Below are 18,625 nucleotides of genomic sequence, written 5' to 3'. Positions count from 1 at the left end.
GCAATGGTCACTTCTATCTATCAAGTCCTTTTTTGATGAATCATGAATACCATATGCCAAATTCACATCTGCATGACTTGCAAAGTAAAAAGATAAATCTTTTTTCAACATATCTTTAAGAATTTATATTACCAACAGTTTAGAATCATGAAATGCTGATGCTCTGACTATATTTCATGTCCTCTATGTTGCACCATTTCCCAGTTCACAGTTTATCCATGTATTAGCATGCCAATTGAACACATCGGTCAATGTCACCTTGAGAAAATTGTCAATAGCAGAGGAAGAAGAACAAAAGGAGGTTTAGCACTAAGGCCTGAGACACCACCACATTCTCTTGCATTTTCCTAAAGAAGAAAAAAAACACCAAAAGAAAAAAAAATACAAGTCATTAACTCAATTGTGAGACATAATTATTTACAGATTGCACAGACAGAAGAGGATTGGTGTAAACAACAAAATCCATTAACTAAATATACTCAGGAAGTAATACAGATACTCATACTCATTTAAACAAGTTTAGGTTGTAGACTGCAAGTGAACATGATCAACAAGCCTCACACATCTCCCTCTATTCCATTTTTTATGTCTTATTCTATATTGCATTATATCATCACAGGTATGAAATAAGTTACTGTGGAGTAAAATGGAGGTCTATGAACACATGCCATACAAACCACTGTAATCACATCCCAGTCTTTATCAGAACTCCTTGCCACTATACAAATGAGTACTACAGAGAATAAAGAATACTAAATATGTGTAGTGGTCCCTACAATATGATGTATAAACATAATTATAGCATGACAGTTGAGATACTGAAGCTAGTTATAAAAAGAATTAACAGCACAAAGTTCCAAACTATCTCTAATGAGGAATCTTGTGGTCAGAGTTTGCGTCAGACAAAGCTCTCAGATATTCCTGGCTGCCAGTTTGTGTGCACATTGTACCATGTTCTCTTATATGACACAGTACAGTTTACAAAAGCAGCAAGACATTATCTACAGAATTACTGAAGATTTGCCAGTACTTATAGTGGCACTCACGACTGTGTTCTGAGTGTTCAGAATATTCTATTTCCTGATGTTTCATCTTTGAAAATAGTTTTTTGGTTTGGTTTCATTTTTTTTAACAAAGAAACAAAACATCTATCAGAGTCCAAAAGAAAGGAAAAATAGATAGAAACTTACTTCAGGGTGAAATCCATGACAAGATTCCGGGCGTCGTCTTATCTTCTGAGATTTTAAACGTTCACATTTAAGGGATTCATTATGTATGAGGTAGTTAAGGTGAGGCGTTCTTAACATATCATTTTTAAGTGAGTGTTTTGAAATGAGTATAGTGAAAATCTTTCAGGTCCTTCCTTCCCTTCCTCTACATCAAAAACCCACGGTAATATGTGTAGTGAACACGAGAAAAATAAGGTAATTCTAATGCTTTGTCTTCAGTGATCTGTAGTTTAGACAGTATCATTTGCACTTACTCTGCTAACCTATCTTGTCTCAAAAAGTCTGCAGTAAAAGTACAGTTCAGGCTACTTTTAGTAAATACCAACTCATGTGAAAAAAATTTTGAACTACTGAACAAGATAAAAATTGAGGCAACTAAAAATTAAGTGATATATGTACTTTGCTACACTTTTTGTATTTTTAGAAAGCAGGATTTTGAAATATTTTCAATATTCCAGTCCAACTTGAATATAAAAAAAATACTTATAAGTTCCAATATCAGGAGCTCCACTCTTATAATGTACATAAAGTTATGTACAGCTTATGATACTTAAAGATGCATATAAGTGTGTTTGCTTTATTTCTATTGGCTGTTCAAAAAAAATAAAATTAAAAAAGGATTCTCCTTGAAAAGAAGTAAGAATATCTTCTTATATGGCTTAATTTCCAACAGCTCCAGCACTTTATATTGGGTAGTGATGCATTCTTAAGTCATGGAATGTAAGTTTTACATAACAAGAAATTATTCAATAGCTACACCTTGATTCTCTTCCTGACAACTTTGCAAATAAAGGATATACCTTATTTCTATAGGTGCCATGGTAATTGGTGGGATAGAATCACAGAAACATTCATTACCTACTACTACCATGAAGAGATTGCTGCTTGGGATTTGCTGGATAACAAAAGACCTGCAAATTAAAAAGAAATCAAGTAATACTATCAGTATTTCAGAGCAACAGTTTTTGTTAGTTTTTTTGAACTTGTCAATAACACCTATATTATAACCACAAATATCGATTTAACATATTATGTCACAGAATATGGTTGTCCATTTTGAGTTTTACATGGTACTGAAAGGTATATAGGTGAAGCAGAACGGTTAGGCTTATACTGCTGATACACTAATGCAGAAAGTGGGACACAAGTAAATTCCAAGGATTTTATCAGACTTTTCCAGATTTCAATACTCAAACACTGCTCTATTATTAACATCCAGATATGTGTTTATGGTCTGAAATTTTTAAGTACACAAGAAATTGATTGCAGAAATAATGTTCTTCTGCAACCACATAGCGATAGCTCACAGTCCCAAATTTTAGCCTCTACAATCACATCAGAGACTTTATTCACTCTGAATCTTGCTTGAAGCAACATGAACTACTAAGAAAGATCTCGGCTTTCATTTGTCCTCTTGAGAGTCATTTTATTACTGAGCCAACAAAACAGAGATTAAGTCTCAAAATCTTCCTAAGTGAGGAGATTTATTTCAGAATAATGACAGCTATATGGTACAAATATGGTGATAACTCAGCACCACATTCAAATTAAGACAAAGTAGGCAACTCAAAAGGAGAGTCAGAAATAAAGACATTGCTTGTAAGAAGGAAAGTACCCAGGGGAGACAAGGGAAGGATCCTGTGGGCACTGTTCAATGATCCACATAGTAACAATGAGCTGAACTCTTAAGCACATACCAAAGAGAAAAGGCGGAAGCAGGGCCAAATAGGCCCTGTGTAGCCTTTTCTTTAAAATTCAGGACACAATACAAAAAAAAGATTTGAAGTTCAGACCCAATTGTCGATGAATTTTTAAAACAATCTGTCAGAATTTACATACTGTATCAACAGAACATCTGCCATATCAAATATCATTGCAATCTGGCAATTCCCAGAATTAGGTATTATTCAGTGTGGTATGCTGGTAAATGTACAGAATGTTAAGTGAGGGTTTGATCACCAAGATGATGTGGAAGGAAACATATTTTTCCTCAGACATCTTTATTTAAAATACATATTGTCTTACTAAAATAACTCCCTCCTTCTTCCAAAGATCACAGAAGATGAAATAGTGGAGGGGGCAGGAAATATTCAAATCTAGCTTCAGAAAAAAAAAAAAAAACCTGGAAAACTTGCTATAAAACCCTTGCCAACGGAAAGATTAAACCCTTTTCTGTATTTTTTAAACTTACTGAACCTCCATTAAAATTACACTTAGAGTGATCTGCAATATGTTAGCTTTATGTTTATACATGAAATATACATTTATGGCATGATGTAAAAGGCTGAACTTTATAAATGTACCTACCAAACAGCTGGAGCATGTAGCAAGACTGACATCATTGTAATGGAGCATCTGTGGCTTTGTGGATTTGTGTGTGGGAGAAATGGGGCCAACAAAAGGAAAGGAGGAAAAGTCTTTAACAGACAATAACACAAAAATTATACTGCATGAATTCCTGAAGTTATGAATAAATCAAACATTAAAGTACAGAAAGATACTAATTTTATTACCAGAAATTGACACAATTTTGATTTTGTGCTGTCTGAAACTTGTATTTATTGTATATTTAAAACTAGCTCAGAAAAGGACCTGGGGGGCACAAAATGTTCTGATGATTAACTGGATGCTAAATGATTAATTTCTCTTTTTGATGAAAAGTGAGTAATCACTCTTCTGTTGTATCTACAATGTGCCTGACACCAAATCCTTTTTTGATAGCACCTTTTATGGTCCCCAAGTAAAGAGCAAAGCCTGTGAGAAAGCACATATCACCTAGCCAAGCTTAAAGGTGCCATTTCAAGAAAGGTGAGCATATTTCCCTTTTCATTTCTCCTTTCACCTACTTCTCTGGAGTGGCATAAGGGCTCTATAGTTCTGCATCTCCAAACTAAAGCAGAAGGATTTAGGAGCTTTTCCTGCTACTTCACCTACATAATTACAATTATGAATTATGAATTAAAGGAACCTGCATAAAGTAAAATAAATAATAAAGCTTTTCTACTTTAGAACTTATATGATAGATATCAACTAATTACACTGATTCTGTTTACAAAATAGTGAATATTTTTAAAAATCTACAGTCTATTTCTCTATTACATATTATTTGTTAAGTGTCTAATCTTATGGTAACTGCCACAGAACATGTGACTGACAACTAAAGAGCTACAAAAAGATGGAACTTTTGTCTCACTAAAGATTTTTTCATAGTGCATAATAATTCCTTAACTAATATCCTGAAAAGTGAACAACTAGCTTCTCATCCACCACACAAGAGATAAATTAAAATGTTATCTCCTACCCTCAGTAAATGAATATTTTCCCTTTCACAATTCTCAGACATAATCTTGAAGTTGTAAAGCCAAGCGCATGTCCTCAGCAGTTATTGACTTGTAAGGTCACAGCCAAAGGATTAACATATCAACAAGTGAAGACAGAGGATTGAAGACAAATTGAGTTGAGCAAATAATTAAGAGCAAAAAATAATTTATATCCAATTTAGTTTTCTTTTTAATAGAATGTGTATAATCAAATTATACATCTTTCAGCTGCCGTAATTTAAGATAATTTTGCAGTCATAAGGTATTCCTACCCTCACTCGATCAATAGCAAAGAAGTTTCTGCCAGTCATACCCGCTGCAGCTGCCCTGTGACTATTCAGATAATTCATATGGCACTGGTTCTATGCCCAAACTGGACAAAGCACACAATCATCCCAGCAGCAGGTCTTCTGTTTGAGTTCAACTTTCAGTTTCCATGGTGATATGCATCTTTGAAATTCAGTTTGAGTGAATGTTCATGCCAGTAAGTCTCGGGAACTGAACACTCACAGAAAACAAAAGGTGCATAAACACAGTAAGAATAAAATCTTTCAAATACTAAAATATTCTACCAAAATATTTAATTATATACATCAAGATTCAGTTCCAAGGGAGAAAGATCTGCAGTAAAACAGCTTCTATGACTGCAGTGGGCAATAAAGTTGCTAACAAAGTAATGAAAATGGTCTTGTCTCTTAAGTGAGCTCTGCTCTAAGTTTCTAAAGTTTATATTACAATCAGAATTTTTGAACACCTCCTGTCTTAGACTGCTGTTTATGTCACTAGCAATATGGGAACAAACTCTCAAGGACAGAGCAAGGGTCTTTATTGAGCTTTATTGCTGGTTAAACAATCAAAAACAAGTCTATGTTTAATAGCCTATGTTCAATATTTATGGAGAATGTTTCATATTTAAAAAGTAAAGCTCTTTGTGTGTTAAGTGATGTAATTATTTTGATTTTAACCTTTTTTCCTTTCCACCAGTTCCATCACATCATTTGATAGTGACAGTACAGAAAAAATTTTGCATTGTGTCCCCATATATAAAAGAATAAACTGTGGGGGTTCCTGTTATATTGAAGCCATATTGAGTCAACAAAAACTATATTAATAATTTCTCCTCCATCTTTCACCCACTGAGGAACTACTTTGGTTTATTTGATATGCAGGTTCAGAGGCTTAAAACAGATCTGAACACAAACTGCTTTTTCACTTTGAGGGAAAGGTGAGGAAGATATTTAGTACTTGAAAAGGATAGAGAGAGAAGGAGGAAGATAATCTAGTCTTACCAAACTATTTTGATGATAAAGACAAAACAAGAACAGAGAGTAAATCTACAAGAAAGTTTGTCAGAGCACTACACAACACTTTTCTCATACTGCACATATTGTACATAATTTATTGGTTTCTTTCTAACCTATTTCTATATCGGCCCATGTAAAAACATCTGCATAAACAGCATAAAAACTGATTTGGGAAAATAAAAGCTTCATGTTTTACTTGGAAGTAGTAAACATTTGCTAAAAAAATGCAAATATGTATTAAACCATTCCTTGATATTTTTTTTATTGCAGAATGAAACAGGAAGAATTGGAATTCACATTCTGCTACATTCATATTTTCTAAAGTTATGCCTATGAAGGCATGATAAGAAAGAACATTGTTAATATATGTCTAGTGGCTAAACAAGTCTTTCTATAGAGAAGCAGTTCTTTCTAATTTCTTAAGGATACCCTAGAATTTGGATAACATCATAATAGCACTGTAATATAAATCTTGGAGGGCAGTCATACCAGCTGCCTTTACGCGTGTAACTCAGGTTTCTACACCAGAAGAGTAATAATCTCCAGCTCTGAACAGAGTACATTCAGGGATAAACTATTCAAGGATAACTCAGAGCAGAAGCTTGGCTTCAGTGATCTGCATCATCCTCTGAACCATCCATCTCTGTCTTTCATGGCTGAATAATGATCCTGCAGAGAAACATATCCTGAACAGGGTGAAATGTGATACCTAAAGCTAAGTGCAGACAACAACACCTGTTCTAAAAGAGTCAGTACACTATGTGTAAAGCCATATTGGTTTCCCTTTTTTTTCTAATTTGGATCCTTTCTTTTTTATTGTGTATATAAAACTTTTCAAACAGTTATACTATATATTATATTGTTATCATAATTCTTTCCACAGACTATGTTTTAAAAGAACACCCACAAAAAACTACTTTCAAAAATGCCAGGTCTCTGCAGTCTGTCCCCTTAGGGATTTTGAAGTATCTCCCATATTGATGAAAACGGGCACAACAGTAGCAAGGCAGAGTTAGATCCTTTTTTTTAAATTCCTGGCTGCTGTAGTCACGAGGCTGCTCTATCTTCTGAAGCAAGAAGACTAGTTTACAGGCCAACTTGAAGCTCACTCATTTCTTTAAGTCACTTGCTTGATGCAGGTCATTGCTTTGCTTCAACTACTTGAATCCTAAAGCCTTGTCTCTGGAATGTTGCTGGCTTCAACTTTCCTTTCCTAACATAGGGGAATCCATAACAGACAAAGCCAAGGTAATTCAATTTCAGACATGCAAGAGATCTGTCTTGTCCAGCTAAGCAAACTTAACCTTTAAGTTGTTTACTCTCTACTATTTGACTCTAACATCTGCTATTAAAGGAAATCAATATTACTGTTAAACAGCTTCGTCTGTATTTCCGTGTAGGCGAGATAATCCTTTGCCTTGTCCACTGACGCTGCTTTGGACAGGATATACACTGAACAAAGAGCTGAGTTCTCCCTACTAATAAGCAGCCATTTAAATACCCCAGACACATCCAGTCTTAAGGAAATGTGTTGAATGCAGCATATTTTGTATGGGACTGATGGTGGGCCAGATAGCTGTAGGGAGAACACGGTCATATGAGAGCCTACAGACTGAGGATCCTAAACACCATAATTGGAAGCTTGCATTATTTTCTTTTTCCTGGTTTACAACCATACTGTTATTAGATGATGGCCTGTGACACCATTATAGGACTTGTTTCAACAACAAATACTGACAATTGACCTTCTAATAGCATCCAGAAGTTTCAGATTTTTAAATCTATTTTCCCTTTCATTCTTCAGACAGTCATAAAGGTTGCAAAGTGTTTGAGGGAACAATATGAATGACAAGCAGCACGAAACTCTGAAGATACTTACAGGATAAGACTACACTTGAGGAACAAAGAAAGGAAGATATTTCAGCAATTTGAGGATGATCTGAGCACAGTACCAACATTAAAATCAATCCTACTTTAAAAATAATGATATGTGTTTCTAAATTAATTCTTATTTTCTCACAGAAATACTGCTTTATTGTACTTTGCTTTAAAACATGCTTATTTATAAGTAAAAATTATTGATCTACACAGTGTATTTTATAACCAATATACATTTTTTTAAAATGTTACAAAAATCTGCTGCTGTGCTTGTGACAACAGATGCCATGCAGTAGAGTATGTGGTCATGATAAACACATGACTTAGACAAGATTTTGATCCTATAAACATTTAAATGACTGTTCAGATTCATCTTTCATTTCATGTTCAGGAGCTTTAACAGCATGATTCAAGGGTAAAAAAAAAATAAATCCATTTGTGTATTTCTCATTTGTTTCTGTACTGACTGTAGGGACACTACAATAGTATTGTTTAATGATACAGTAATGACTGTGGACTTACATTCAAGCTATGACTAGAATAGTGTCTGACTGTTGTGTTTGCATGTGTCACTTCTGCATACACATAAGCACATCAACCATTTTTAGGAGCCAATAGAAAAGATCTTTCATCTACCAGTTATTTTGCCCATGCAGATGGATCCTACAAAGCTTGGAAAAAATCCACTGTGAGTAGTTCGAACTGAAATAAAATTAGGGCAATATAAAGTAGTACGAATTGTCATGGTACTCAACTCAGCCCTTTCTGGGGGCTCTGATGCTTGAGTGTCTCTGTAAATTCAGTCAATTCCCTCTAGGCCTTTCAGTGTATTTTTTGAGTGTAAACCTGCACTAACGAAGTTTGGGTATTTTGGATTAAGATTAGTTGTTACTTTGGGATTGCATTCCTTACCTGTCACATTCAATCTTTCCTATTTTTCAGAGAAATTTAAACAACCAAACATACCGATGCCCATGTACAGTAAATGGAAAATACTGTGCACTCTGCACTCAAATACGTGTTACTCACATAACTGTTGGTCGCAAGCATTCAACTCTAATGGTCTGGAACAAACTTTAAGCATTCAACTGAAGTGCAGACATCCGCTGTGTTGTTTCCCAACTCCTATCACATGCTTTCCAGGCTGCTGGCTACATTTCCAACCCACATTTCTCTCACTTATCACATTTTTTTAAAAGAATGAATGAAATATTTATATCATAGTTTAGTTGGGCTACTTGTTTTGGGTTTTTTTTTTCCAAATAAATTATGATAGAGAATGGAATATCTTTAATGCAATTTATAAAAATAACATATGTGCCAATAACAACATTTCTGAGAGCTGGAGCAGCTGAAGTGTATGAAAGAAAGCAGCTAGTGGTTCACTCTTATAAAAAGAGACAGATAAACTCACAGCCTCAGGCCTGTAACTTGACCCCATGCTAGCAAAATATTGCTACCACGTACAGCCTGACTGAAGCACAATGTGCTGTCAGTATGATCGTACCTACTCAACTCAAAATTTAGAATCAATGATTTAAATTAACAATACCATCCTCACTGCTATCATGTCTGCCAAAAATTTGCAACTCTGAAAAGCTCTGGCGTGGTTGGCAACCACTTTGTTTCAAACAGGAAACCAACCCCAGAAGTACCATTCCTCTTTCATTATCAATCAGGATGCTTTCTCAAATCACTGATGCTTAGATACAGGTCAATATTTGTATATTAAGAATGTTATAAATATCCAAAAGCTTTAAGTGTGCAGACTGTACGATGAAACAAAAGTACTAGGTGCAATGAAATATTGGTGAATTCTCCTAAGCTTTCTAGTCCAACAACCCACCCTTATAAGCATGTAAGTTTCAGATCACTAGGTTTAAAACGAACTGTTGTTGGTTTTTAAGTGTTTGTTTGTTTGGCTTTTTTGCAAAGAAATCAAGCTCATAAATCCCACAAACTTGGGATATGAGTCAAGGTTCATACCCTTGAAAAATTCTCAGCTGAGTGGCATAAATGGATCCATATATAGGGTGAGTACCTGATTCTGTGATAAACTGTTCCCAGTGAACAACAGAGGAGATATAGTAATCAGCACAAAGCAAATAGTATCACAGGTTTCTTAAAGCTTGGGCTTTCCTTTTTGACAGTGCCACCTGGTTAGCAGGACAATAATAGGGAGGTCAGAGAAGCTATCCAGACTAGAAAACACAGTTCTGTTATAGCATGTTAGTCAACATGTGTTTTTAGGTTTTTCTTTTAGTCCTATTTAAGTAACTGTGGTTCGTATTGCAACATATCAGATAACGTTATTAAAATACTAGATGATTTCTAAGACAGATTCTAAATATAATCTAAAGATTAAAAAGCCAGTTGACTTCCTCTAATTTAGAAGGCTCAAAAATAGCACAGGACATTGTAAAAGCAACTTTTGAATTGCATGATTTGGTAACTAGTCTTTTCCGCAGTTTTAGGTCTTGTCTAAGCTACAAAGACGATATGAGCCTAACAAATGCTACGTGACACAAATTGAAGTATAAAAAGCAGAGATGATTGGGTGACTCACATTAAAAGTATAATAAATAAGTCCTCACTGGATGTGCCCACGGCATGCTTTGTAAGGATGTTGTTAATCTATTTCAGTAAACATAAACTTTAGCAATGATTAAGAAGACCACGTCTGAAAAAATTAAGCACACTGCATGTCATCATCTCCACAGCTTGTTAAAATTGTGTAATATTTTAGATAAAATATAAATGTTTCCTGCATGGGACTCAAATGTTAAGATTCATGTTGCTTTTTCCAAGTTAAAGGCTATTAAATATTTATTAAGTTCTCAAATCCTTCCTGAAGAGAATGTATGGATGCCTCAGTCATGTTTGCATTGTTTTTCATCAGACTATAATATGAATATATTTTAAACTGAAATTAATTTCCTAGTATTAGAAATTTTTCACATTTGTCTGGCTTTAAAAATTCACTGCAGTGTTTTCCAATTTTAATAAATTTTCCTTTTCCAAGCCATCTTTGATACATATATATTACTACTCAGCTTTATATATTATGGCATTCATACAACTTTTTTAATCTCCTGTCATTACAAAGTATCTTTTCCTTGTGTCAGCTACTATCTATCATTTGGCTAATATTTATTACTACTTGTTTATAATGTAAAGTTATGTTAACTTTTAAGTAGAGTTAATATTTATCTTTTATAGCACTACTGAGCTTAACTAAGAACAGTGAATAAGTGGAGATCAGCACCTTCCCACGCAGAAGTTTATAAATAAAATTTCTCAAGCTATTCAGCTCTAGGCTCATTTGGGAGACAGAAGTAAGGAAGTGGGGAATTAAGAGACAGAGTATATCTCATCCTACTTGTTAGAAAAGCCTACAGCAAAACTAATGGCAGCGTTAATAGACAGAATTGCTCAGAAGTTGACCCGTGTATCTCAAAGATTTTACAGTACTTACAGATGGAACACGTGGACAGTGCTATGAAATCTCCTAATGAAAAAGCTACACACAGCTGCAAGTAAAGATCATTGAATATTTCCACATCTTTTTCTTTCTTCTATAGTGTTACCCCACGTTCAATATGTATTCCTTGCCCTTAAAAATGCTATTTGAAAAAGATTACTATGGTCAAAATATTTTGTACATTAAATATACTTTTTCTCCTTTCACCCATAGTAAGACTTTCACTCTCTATCTTTTTATGGTTATTACAAGTCCAAGCAAATTGAGAGAGAGATTTGTGTGGCTTTGTCAATTAAATAAACAAACACCATGATTTTGATATTTGGGGCAACACTGTTACAGAAATTGATGTAATGAAACACTGTTTTCAATGTAAAGTGGCATTCTGAGTATAAGCAGCTACAATACTCCTGAATTCAATAAGCATTCTAAAAAAGCTCTGAAACAAACAAAAAAGGAATTTTGAAAATCTTTGTCTATTTTTTTTAAAAAAAGGTAAAAAACTCCTTGAATACTATCCAAAGGATTGTTAAACTAATGACTGGCAGGCAAAGGTCTCTCTGGTATATGTGTCTTTCCTTATTATTTCATATAATTATTTTCTTAAATGAAAATAGTAATTTACAAAGTTTCCCAAAATGATCATTCAAAACACACATTATCAAAGAGTAAATTACCCATACAGAGACTCTAAATTGCACCTGCATGAGAAACATTATAATCACTGTTGGCTTTGGAGTGAAGAGGAAGTTACTCAGCATACAAGTAGAGTTGTGTGAGTAACACACAGTATAGGGTTTTAAACTAAGTATAAAGACTTTAATAAAGAGTTTTAGCAGTTTAAATTGCATAATTTGATACTTTTTACAAGAGAAGAACAGGAAAAAATATCTTTTGAGATCTTCTAGAGCTTTGGGGTTTTGGCTCCAATAAGTTCCCTACAATAAGTTTCTACCAATAGTGCTGTTGCCACAAATGTAAAGACTTGTTAACACTCATAAAATTTCTGCAAGTCTGGAAGATCTGATTTTCAAAACAGAGGTGCAAGATGACTCTATAGACTAAGATTTAGATTCTTGAGACTTCAATATTAATTACTAAGCTATGCAAAATACTGAGTTTCTCTTGAAGATATTCTTTGATTTCCATGCACATCTAAGCAAGCTCTCAGAAATTAAGATCGGTTCAACATTGTCCAGATCAGCTGTGAGCAGTTCAACTATAGCACATCTGTGACTCCACATGAGCATAGGTCAAAATCATTTATGTGCATGGTATCACATGTGTACTTGGAATGGCTGCTAAACAAGCAAGCATGCAAAAACATACAGTCTAAACAAGGTATGGTGAAAATCATAGAATGATTTAGTTTGGAAGGGACCTTAAAGATCATTTAGTTCCAACCCTGTTGTCATGGGCAGAACCACTTTCCAATAGATCTAGTTGCTCAAAGCTCCATGTAACCTACTCTTGAACACTTTGAGGCACTGGGCATCCCCAACCTCTTTGGGCAGTCTGTGCCAGCACCTCATCACCCCCTATAGAAAATATTTTTCTGTTCTTCAGGGTCCTATATGTTTGATATAGTAAAAAGAATACAATCCAAATTGTCTTCCAGAAGACCAACTATCATTTTCTGCCCAAACTACTCTAATAAATCTAGAGGTTATTCTGATGTACATAGAGCTCAAAACGAGAAGAAACTGGCCCTTGATGCTTTGCTTGTTTTATGTGGCAAGCTTATTAATTCAGAAGTAAATTTAACTACATCTGAAAAGGCAAATGATTATTTATTTGACGGGAAATTGAACTGCATATTTATTTACACATTTAAACATGATCAAGTACAGCAGTTTGGTAAGCTTCTACTGAGAAAGAAATGCAGAAATATTTTACCAAATGGTTGTATGCCTCAAGATTAAGTGTTTTTTAAAACCATTACCATTTTAATGTCTGCAATTGCACTATTCTTGAGACTAATATACTCATGAACAATCTGAATCTAATCTGTATTGTTATTTATCTAGTACTGCTAAATAAGTGCATTCAGTGGACAAGTCTGAAGTATGCCATTATGAATCCACATGAAATATTCAGTGTCATCATGAACTACAATTCCACTGCCATTTACTTCTTTTTTATTGACAATGAACAGCATTCAACACTCAGTCTACAAGAAAGCAAGAGAAGGCATTTGATTTATTGATGTTTGTTCCTGTTAAATAATTGTCTGCTTACTAGCATTCCAGTGGGCCAAATATATAACATACAGGATGGTGTTCATCCCAATGAGCAGTTTCTATCAATTTAACAGGCAATTTGCATGTGAAATACAACAAAGTAAAGAGAGCACTTGCATTAATCTTGGACAATTAAAACAAACACACATCTTTCCCAGGGTTAGGATGACTGTGGCTACATGTTTTCTCATATTTCCTTTTCTCTTTATTTTGTGTCTTAAGACTGTGTACAAACAATCAATTGGGAGCAACCTAGTTTCCTTGGGTTTTTGATATTGACCTTGTGGACCTATGAGTGCTTCAACTAAAACAGAAGAGGGCTTTGCTCCTTGGGTCACTGGAAGCATGGAAAGTCCAATATGTCACCATCCATGAACAAGATATTTAAAAGGGCAGATTTTTAAGCACTTGACTGTGTAACTGCTGCCTGATTTGTATACTTACAGTTTTCAGTTGAACAAACAAATTTGGCAACTATGCACTCAAATGTTTCCCTGCAACTTTGAAATTTTAAAGTACATACTTAACATATAAAAATAGTCAGATGAGTAACTTGTTATGCCTAAAGATTTATACTCACATCCATAGCAACCTGCGTTAATGCTGATATTGATGGTATTTTCCTAAATTAAGCTAATTGAAAAATCCCAATTTTCCCTTTTTTTAATGTTTTGCATATAAGCAGATGAGCACATATCCTTAAAAGGTCAGGTAACTTTCTCCAGTCAAATATCACAACAGACATTCTCCTTACTAATTTATAACAGCTTTGACTCTCTGAGGATGCCCTCCTTAGATATTTTTAGTGCTTCTTAAATATCACAATTAAACTTTGCAATATTGAGATCACCAGAAGGCAAAAACTCATCATGTAACCAGTGAGAATTGCTCAAGAACTTTGGTTGACACACTTGTCTTTAAAACTGGCTAGTACATCGGGGCAATACCTCATAAAACTGCAAGCAGCACCAAAAGGCTTATTTAGCCAAAGATTTCAAATTTAATGTCTAATCGAAAACACATCTCCAAACACCACTCTAGTAGTTCTAACTCCACAGAAAGAGTGTCATGTCACACTGAGAAAAAAAGTATTTTTCTTCAGCAATTAACTATTTGCAATGCTGAAGCTGCCGTAGATCGTTTAACAGTCTATCATCTGCGTTTTCCGAAGTAATGAGCTTTTTTGCCTTTTTTATTTCTATTTTTTTTTTTTTTTTGCTATAAAAGGAAATAGTCTACTGGAAAATACGAAAGCATTTCAGTTTTTAAAAATCCCTCTTTTTCTCTCTTGTTGACAGTGCTTAGAAAATGTGGGTTGACTTGTTTTTGATTGCTGTTTAAATAACAGATTAATTTAATAATCATTGGGATATTGAATAACAACAAATTACGGGGTGGGACGGCCAAACCCTGACCCTAATGACATTCTTAAGTTAATTCTTATTTTCTTTTAGGCTCCTGCTTTCTTAATAAAACCTATATTTTTGAAAATCTTTTTTAAACATTGCAAATTACCCCAAAGTAGCATTTATTTTTTTTTTTGCTAGAGATAAGTTTACATATACAGAGTGTATTTTATATGTCTGTATATATTTAGTGCCTAACTCAAAGTTCAGTTAAGTATATAGGTGCTTTGACATTAAGTTTCCAAGAGGTGGCTGAAAAGGTGAGCTAGCTATTTACAAAGTAATTAGCATATAGTCCTTTCTGTACTGTGTTACTAATTGGTGATGATACTGATTTAAATCCAAGCATCCATGATTAAAAAATATGATTGCAAACATTTATAAGAACAAGGCCTATTTTTCATATCTATAGTTCGTAACTGTTCCACTTAGTAACTGAAGTGCAAAGTTTTTCTATAAGACCAATAACAGCACACCTGAGATGGAGTAAGACTGAGCCTCTGACCCTTACTCAGTGACCTTGTTGATTATGACTGTGACTTTGTTAGAAATAACAAAGTATTTGTGCTCTGAAACATCTTATCTACGTAACATTATATGGTTTCAATTAACATCACTCATCATTTTTACTTCTAATAAGAGACTGCCTCTAGTCTCCTTTTCAGACAAGGGCTCTATAGTAGTCCTTGACACTACAGGAACACAAGACGGTGACTTGAATGAGTAACTTGTGACACAAATTTTCTTGCAGTAGAGTAATTGCATAACTTTTGTTTGCAAATCTGTTCACAGACTTGTCCAATGTCTTTCAAAGAGGTCTGCAATACTAGAGTGGAGGTATATTAAGCTAAATATTTAAAAAAGTAATTTTCTATTTGTAATCAAGATGTGCAAGTATATATTGCAAACAGATTAATCTATAATATAATCCAAGGAGGATAGAGAAAATAATCTCACTGACCCAAAGCGATCTGAATTGCGAGCCTAGTATGTAACAGATGCTGTGTGGATTAACCGTGTGGATTGAACATAGTGTCACTTCAATACTCACTTTATATAAGCTTAAACCCTAATTTTGACTGATTGAGCTCATCATTCTTAAATTACAAGTATTAAGCAATACACTTGCTTGTAAAAATATTTATTGGTACTCAGGCTATGAAATAGAAAACTGGGTCATAAGATGTAGGTCTACAAAGGACTTTGGGTCAAATTCCTTAACTGTTCTGCGGGAAAGTGTCCTGGGTTATAACAAAAATATTTGGAATCCAACACAGTCTGCAATCTTAGATGCAATTTGTAGATTGTTAATGACAGTGGGTAAATGGGATAACGAAGCACTTTCCCATGAGAATCCAATAGTTCTTCTGGATTATTTCTTTAGGTTTTGCCATTGCTTGTGGAGAAAAAATAATGGGTGCCTTGAGATCAGTTTGTAACTTATAGGGTTTTCTTTTATTTTTTTCTTCCACTGTGGAACACAAAATGTTTTTCTATGAAAAAGATCTTAGCGCATTATTTTTGAAATACTATAATTTTCACTAAACTTAGTTTCCAACTCAGGGCTGTCCAAGTATTGCAGAATTGTGTTATTTTTGAAAGCTATTTCCTTTGACCTGAGGTTACCTAAGAACACAGACTGAAATCTACATTCCTTTGAGAAAATCTGGTTATGTTAAATTAATATTCTTTTCATGGATTCATGTCTTCTTGCATTATATAAACAGAATCATAAAATCACAGAGTTGGAAGTACGCTTAAAGATGATCTATTTCCAAACTTCCTGCCATGGGCAGATACACCTTCCACTACACCATATTGCTCAAAGTACCATCCAACCTGTCCTCAAACACATCCAGGATATATGATAATTTGTTGCACAACTTCTCAGTAATCTTCTGCTAAATGATCACAAAATAAGGCTACTCAAATTCTACAATGCCATCTTGAAGCACTCATAGCAATCTAACATATATTGTATTTGATATGTCAAGTGGAAAAATCAGAGCTTGATTTTGTTGAGTTTGTACTTTTCAGCCAGTGGGACCTATTGTTACATTTAAAAGGTTCCCTTGGATCAATTTACAAAGCACTTTCATACTTTTATCCCACAAAGTCATATGAAAACAATTATTCATATTAGACATTAATAATTTCCTTATAATTAAAAGCTGGTCATCAGAATATTAAAAGTGAATATTAGCCTTTAAAATATATCTCCAGTGTACTTATTCCAATTTGCTGTTTTAAAACAATGAAGATACCAAGCAGAAAATTTAGGAACAGGTCCAGAATCACACCTATTTATTTCAAGGAGAAGTTTTCAACTTTATATAGCAATTGCATAGCTAAATAGATATAGATATCTAAAGGGGTAGTTCTAATTTTTTTTTAATTTATAAATTCTTCCTGATATTTATATTGATAGACAAATTATTGCTGTAAATACTAATATTTATGATGATGACCTCAGCATAAAGGAAATCCAACTGAGACTTACTGAAGTACTGACATTTGCATAAACAATACCTATGCAATTCTTCAATTAAAATGTACCATAACTACAGTAGAAACGTCACTCTGTAGAGGTAACTAAACACAGAGAAAAGAAGTTTTCAGTATGAAGGAGGAAAACTAGACTGAAGTCTTGCTCATCTTTTAACCCCATGAGGGACAACTTTATAACTGACAAGGTTGTAGCACTAACACATGAGATTTGGTGCTATTAACTCAGCTTCCCAGCACTGAAAGTTTGAAGGGTAGATTTAATCCTCTTCCACTCTTGCAGCCTAACAATTCCAAGAAGGAAACAATGTTTAGCATTCAAGTAAAACAAGCAGATCTCACTGCACTACAAGGGAGCTTCTAACCTATGCAATGAGGTTTCAGTCCTGTATAGAGAGCTAACAGCAGTAACTTTTCTGTATCTAAATCTTTACAGAATATGACCATAGAATGTTGCCTGAGTCCAGGAAAAGTCTTAAAACATTCACTATTCTTTAAAATTAGTATAAGTCTCTACTGGTTTTACATTTGTTTGGTAGAAAATAATATGCACTGCTTTAGTTTAAGAGTATAAAACTTTTAAATGACCCCTGTAATAAGAGAAATGACACTCTGACAGAGGTCATTGTATAAGATAAAACATAACGGACTTGTACATTCAACATAACCTTGCATAATTCAGCTTTATTGCTTTGTCACAAAGAGTCGTATAAAAAAAAAAATGAAAGGGCTTACTTGAAACAGTCATCGCAAGCAATATTCCCCGTGGTCTCCTTTATAGTGCGCTCGGAAACAAAAGCTGGATATTCAGTATCACAGGGCTCTAGGGTTTGTTTCAATCTCTGCGCTATAGGCACAGGAAAAAATGTCTTGATGTTAACATGGGAAGAACAGCACAAAAAATTCTGAACAACATGAGATGCTGTACTAAGACTCACAGAGAAGAGAAATGTTACTCAGCTTCTGCCACCCTGTGAGATTTCCTAGGCAGTGCATAATACTATTTTTCAATTAAAAAAAATAAAAAGTTTACCCATGGAATATAATTTTGTAAGACATAATTGTTCATGTACTTGTTCATACTTTAGCCACTCCCAACCTACTGTGTATTTATGCACAAGCTTTTATTCCTTCTCTGCAGATTCCAGATGGACTTATTGTCATTTTTATTTCAGCAATGTTATGCATCACTATTTTGTGTATGTGTGTTTACATTTATTTGATATCCAAAGTGTGGTACACTTTACCGAAGTCAAACCAGT

General features: G+C 34.2%; 1 protein-coding gene across 1 annotated transcript in view; it reads right to left on the bottom strand.

The window, feature by feature from the left end:
* Window positions 1-254: 254 nt before the first annotated feature.
* CACNA2D3 (calcium voltage-gated channel auxiliary subunit alpha2delta 3) overlaps window positions 255-18,625 on the bottom strand; it is a 397,438-nt gene continuing 379,067 nt past the window's right edge. Inside the window, exons 35-38 of the mRNA XM_062008364.1 lie at window positions 18,099-18,210; window positions 2,028-2,140; window positions 1,191-1,273; window positions 255-347 (exon numbers count right to left, since the gene is read on the bottom strand). Of these exons, the coding sequence (XP_061864348.1) occupies window positions 255-347; window positions 1,191-1,273; window positions 2,028-2,140; window positions 18,099-18,210 (401 nt within the window). The remainder of the gene's footprint in view (window positions 348-1,190; window positions 1,274-2,027; window positions 2,141-18,098; window positions 18,211-18,625) is intronic.

The sequence above is a fragment of the Colius striatus genome, chromosome 15 (genome assembly GCF_028858725.1).
Source record: "Colius striatus isolate bColStr4 chromosome 15, bColStr4.1.hap1, whole genome shotgun sequence".
NCBI lineage: Eukaryota > Metazoa > Chordata > Aves > Coliiformes > Coliidae > Colius > Colius striatus.
The sequence above is the reverse complement of the archived record's forward strand: the minus strand, read 5'-3'. Positions and strand labels throughout refer to the sequence as shown.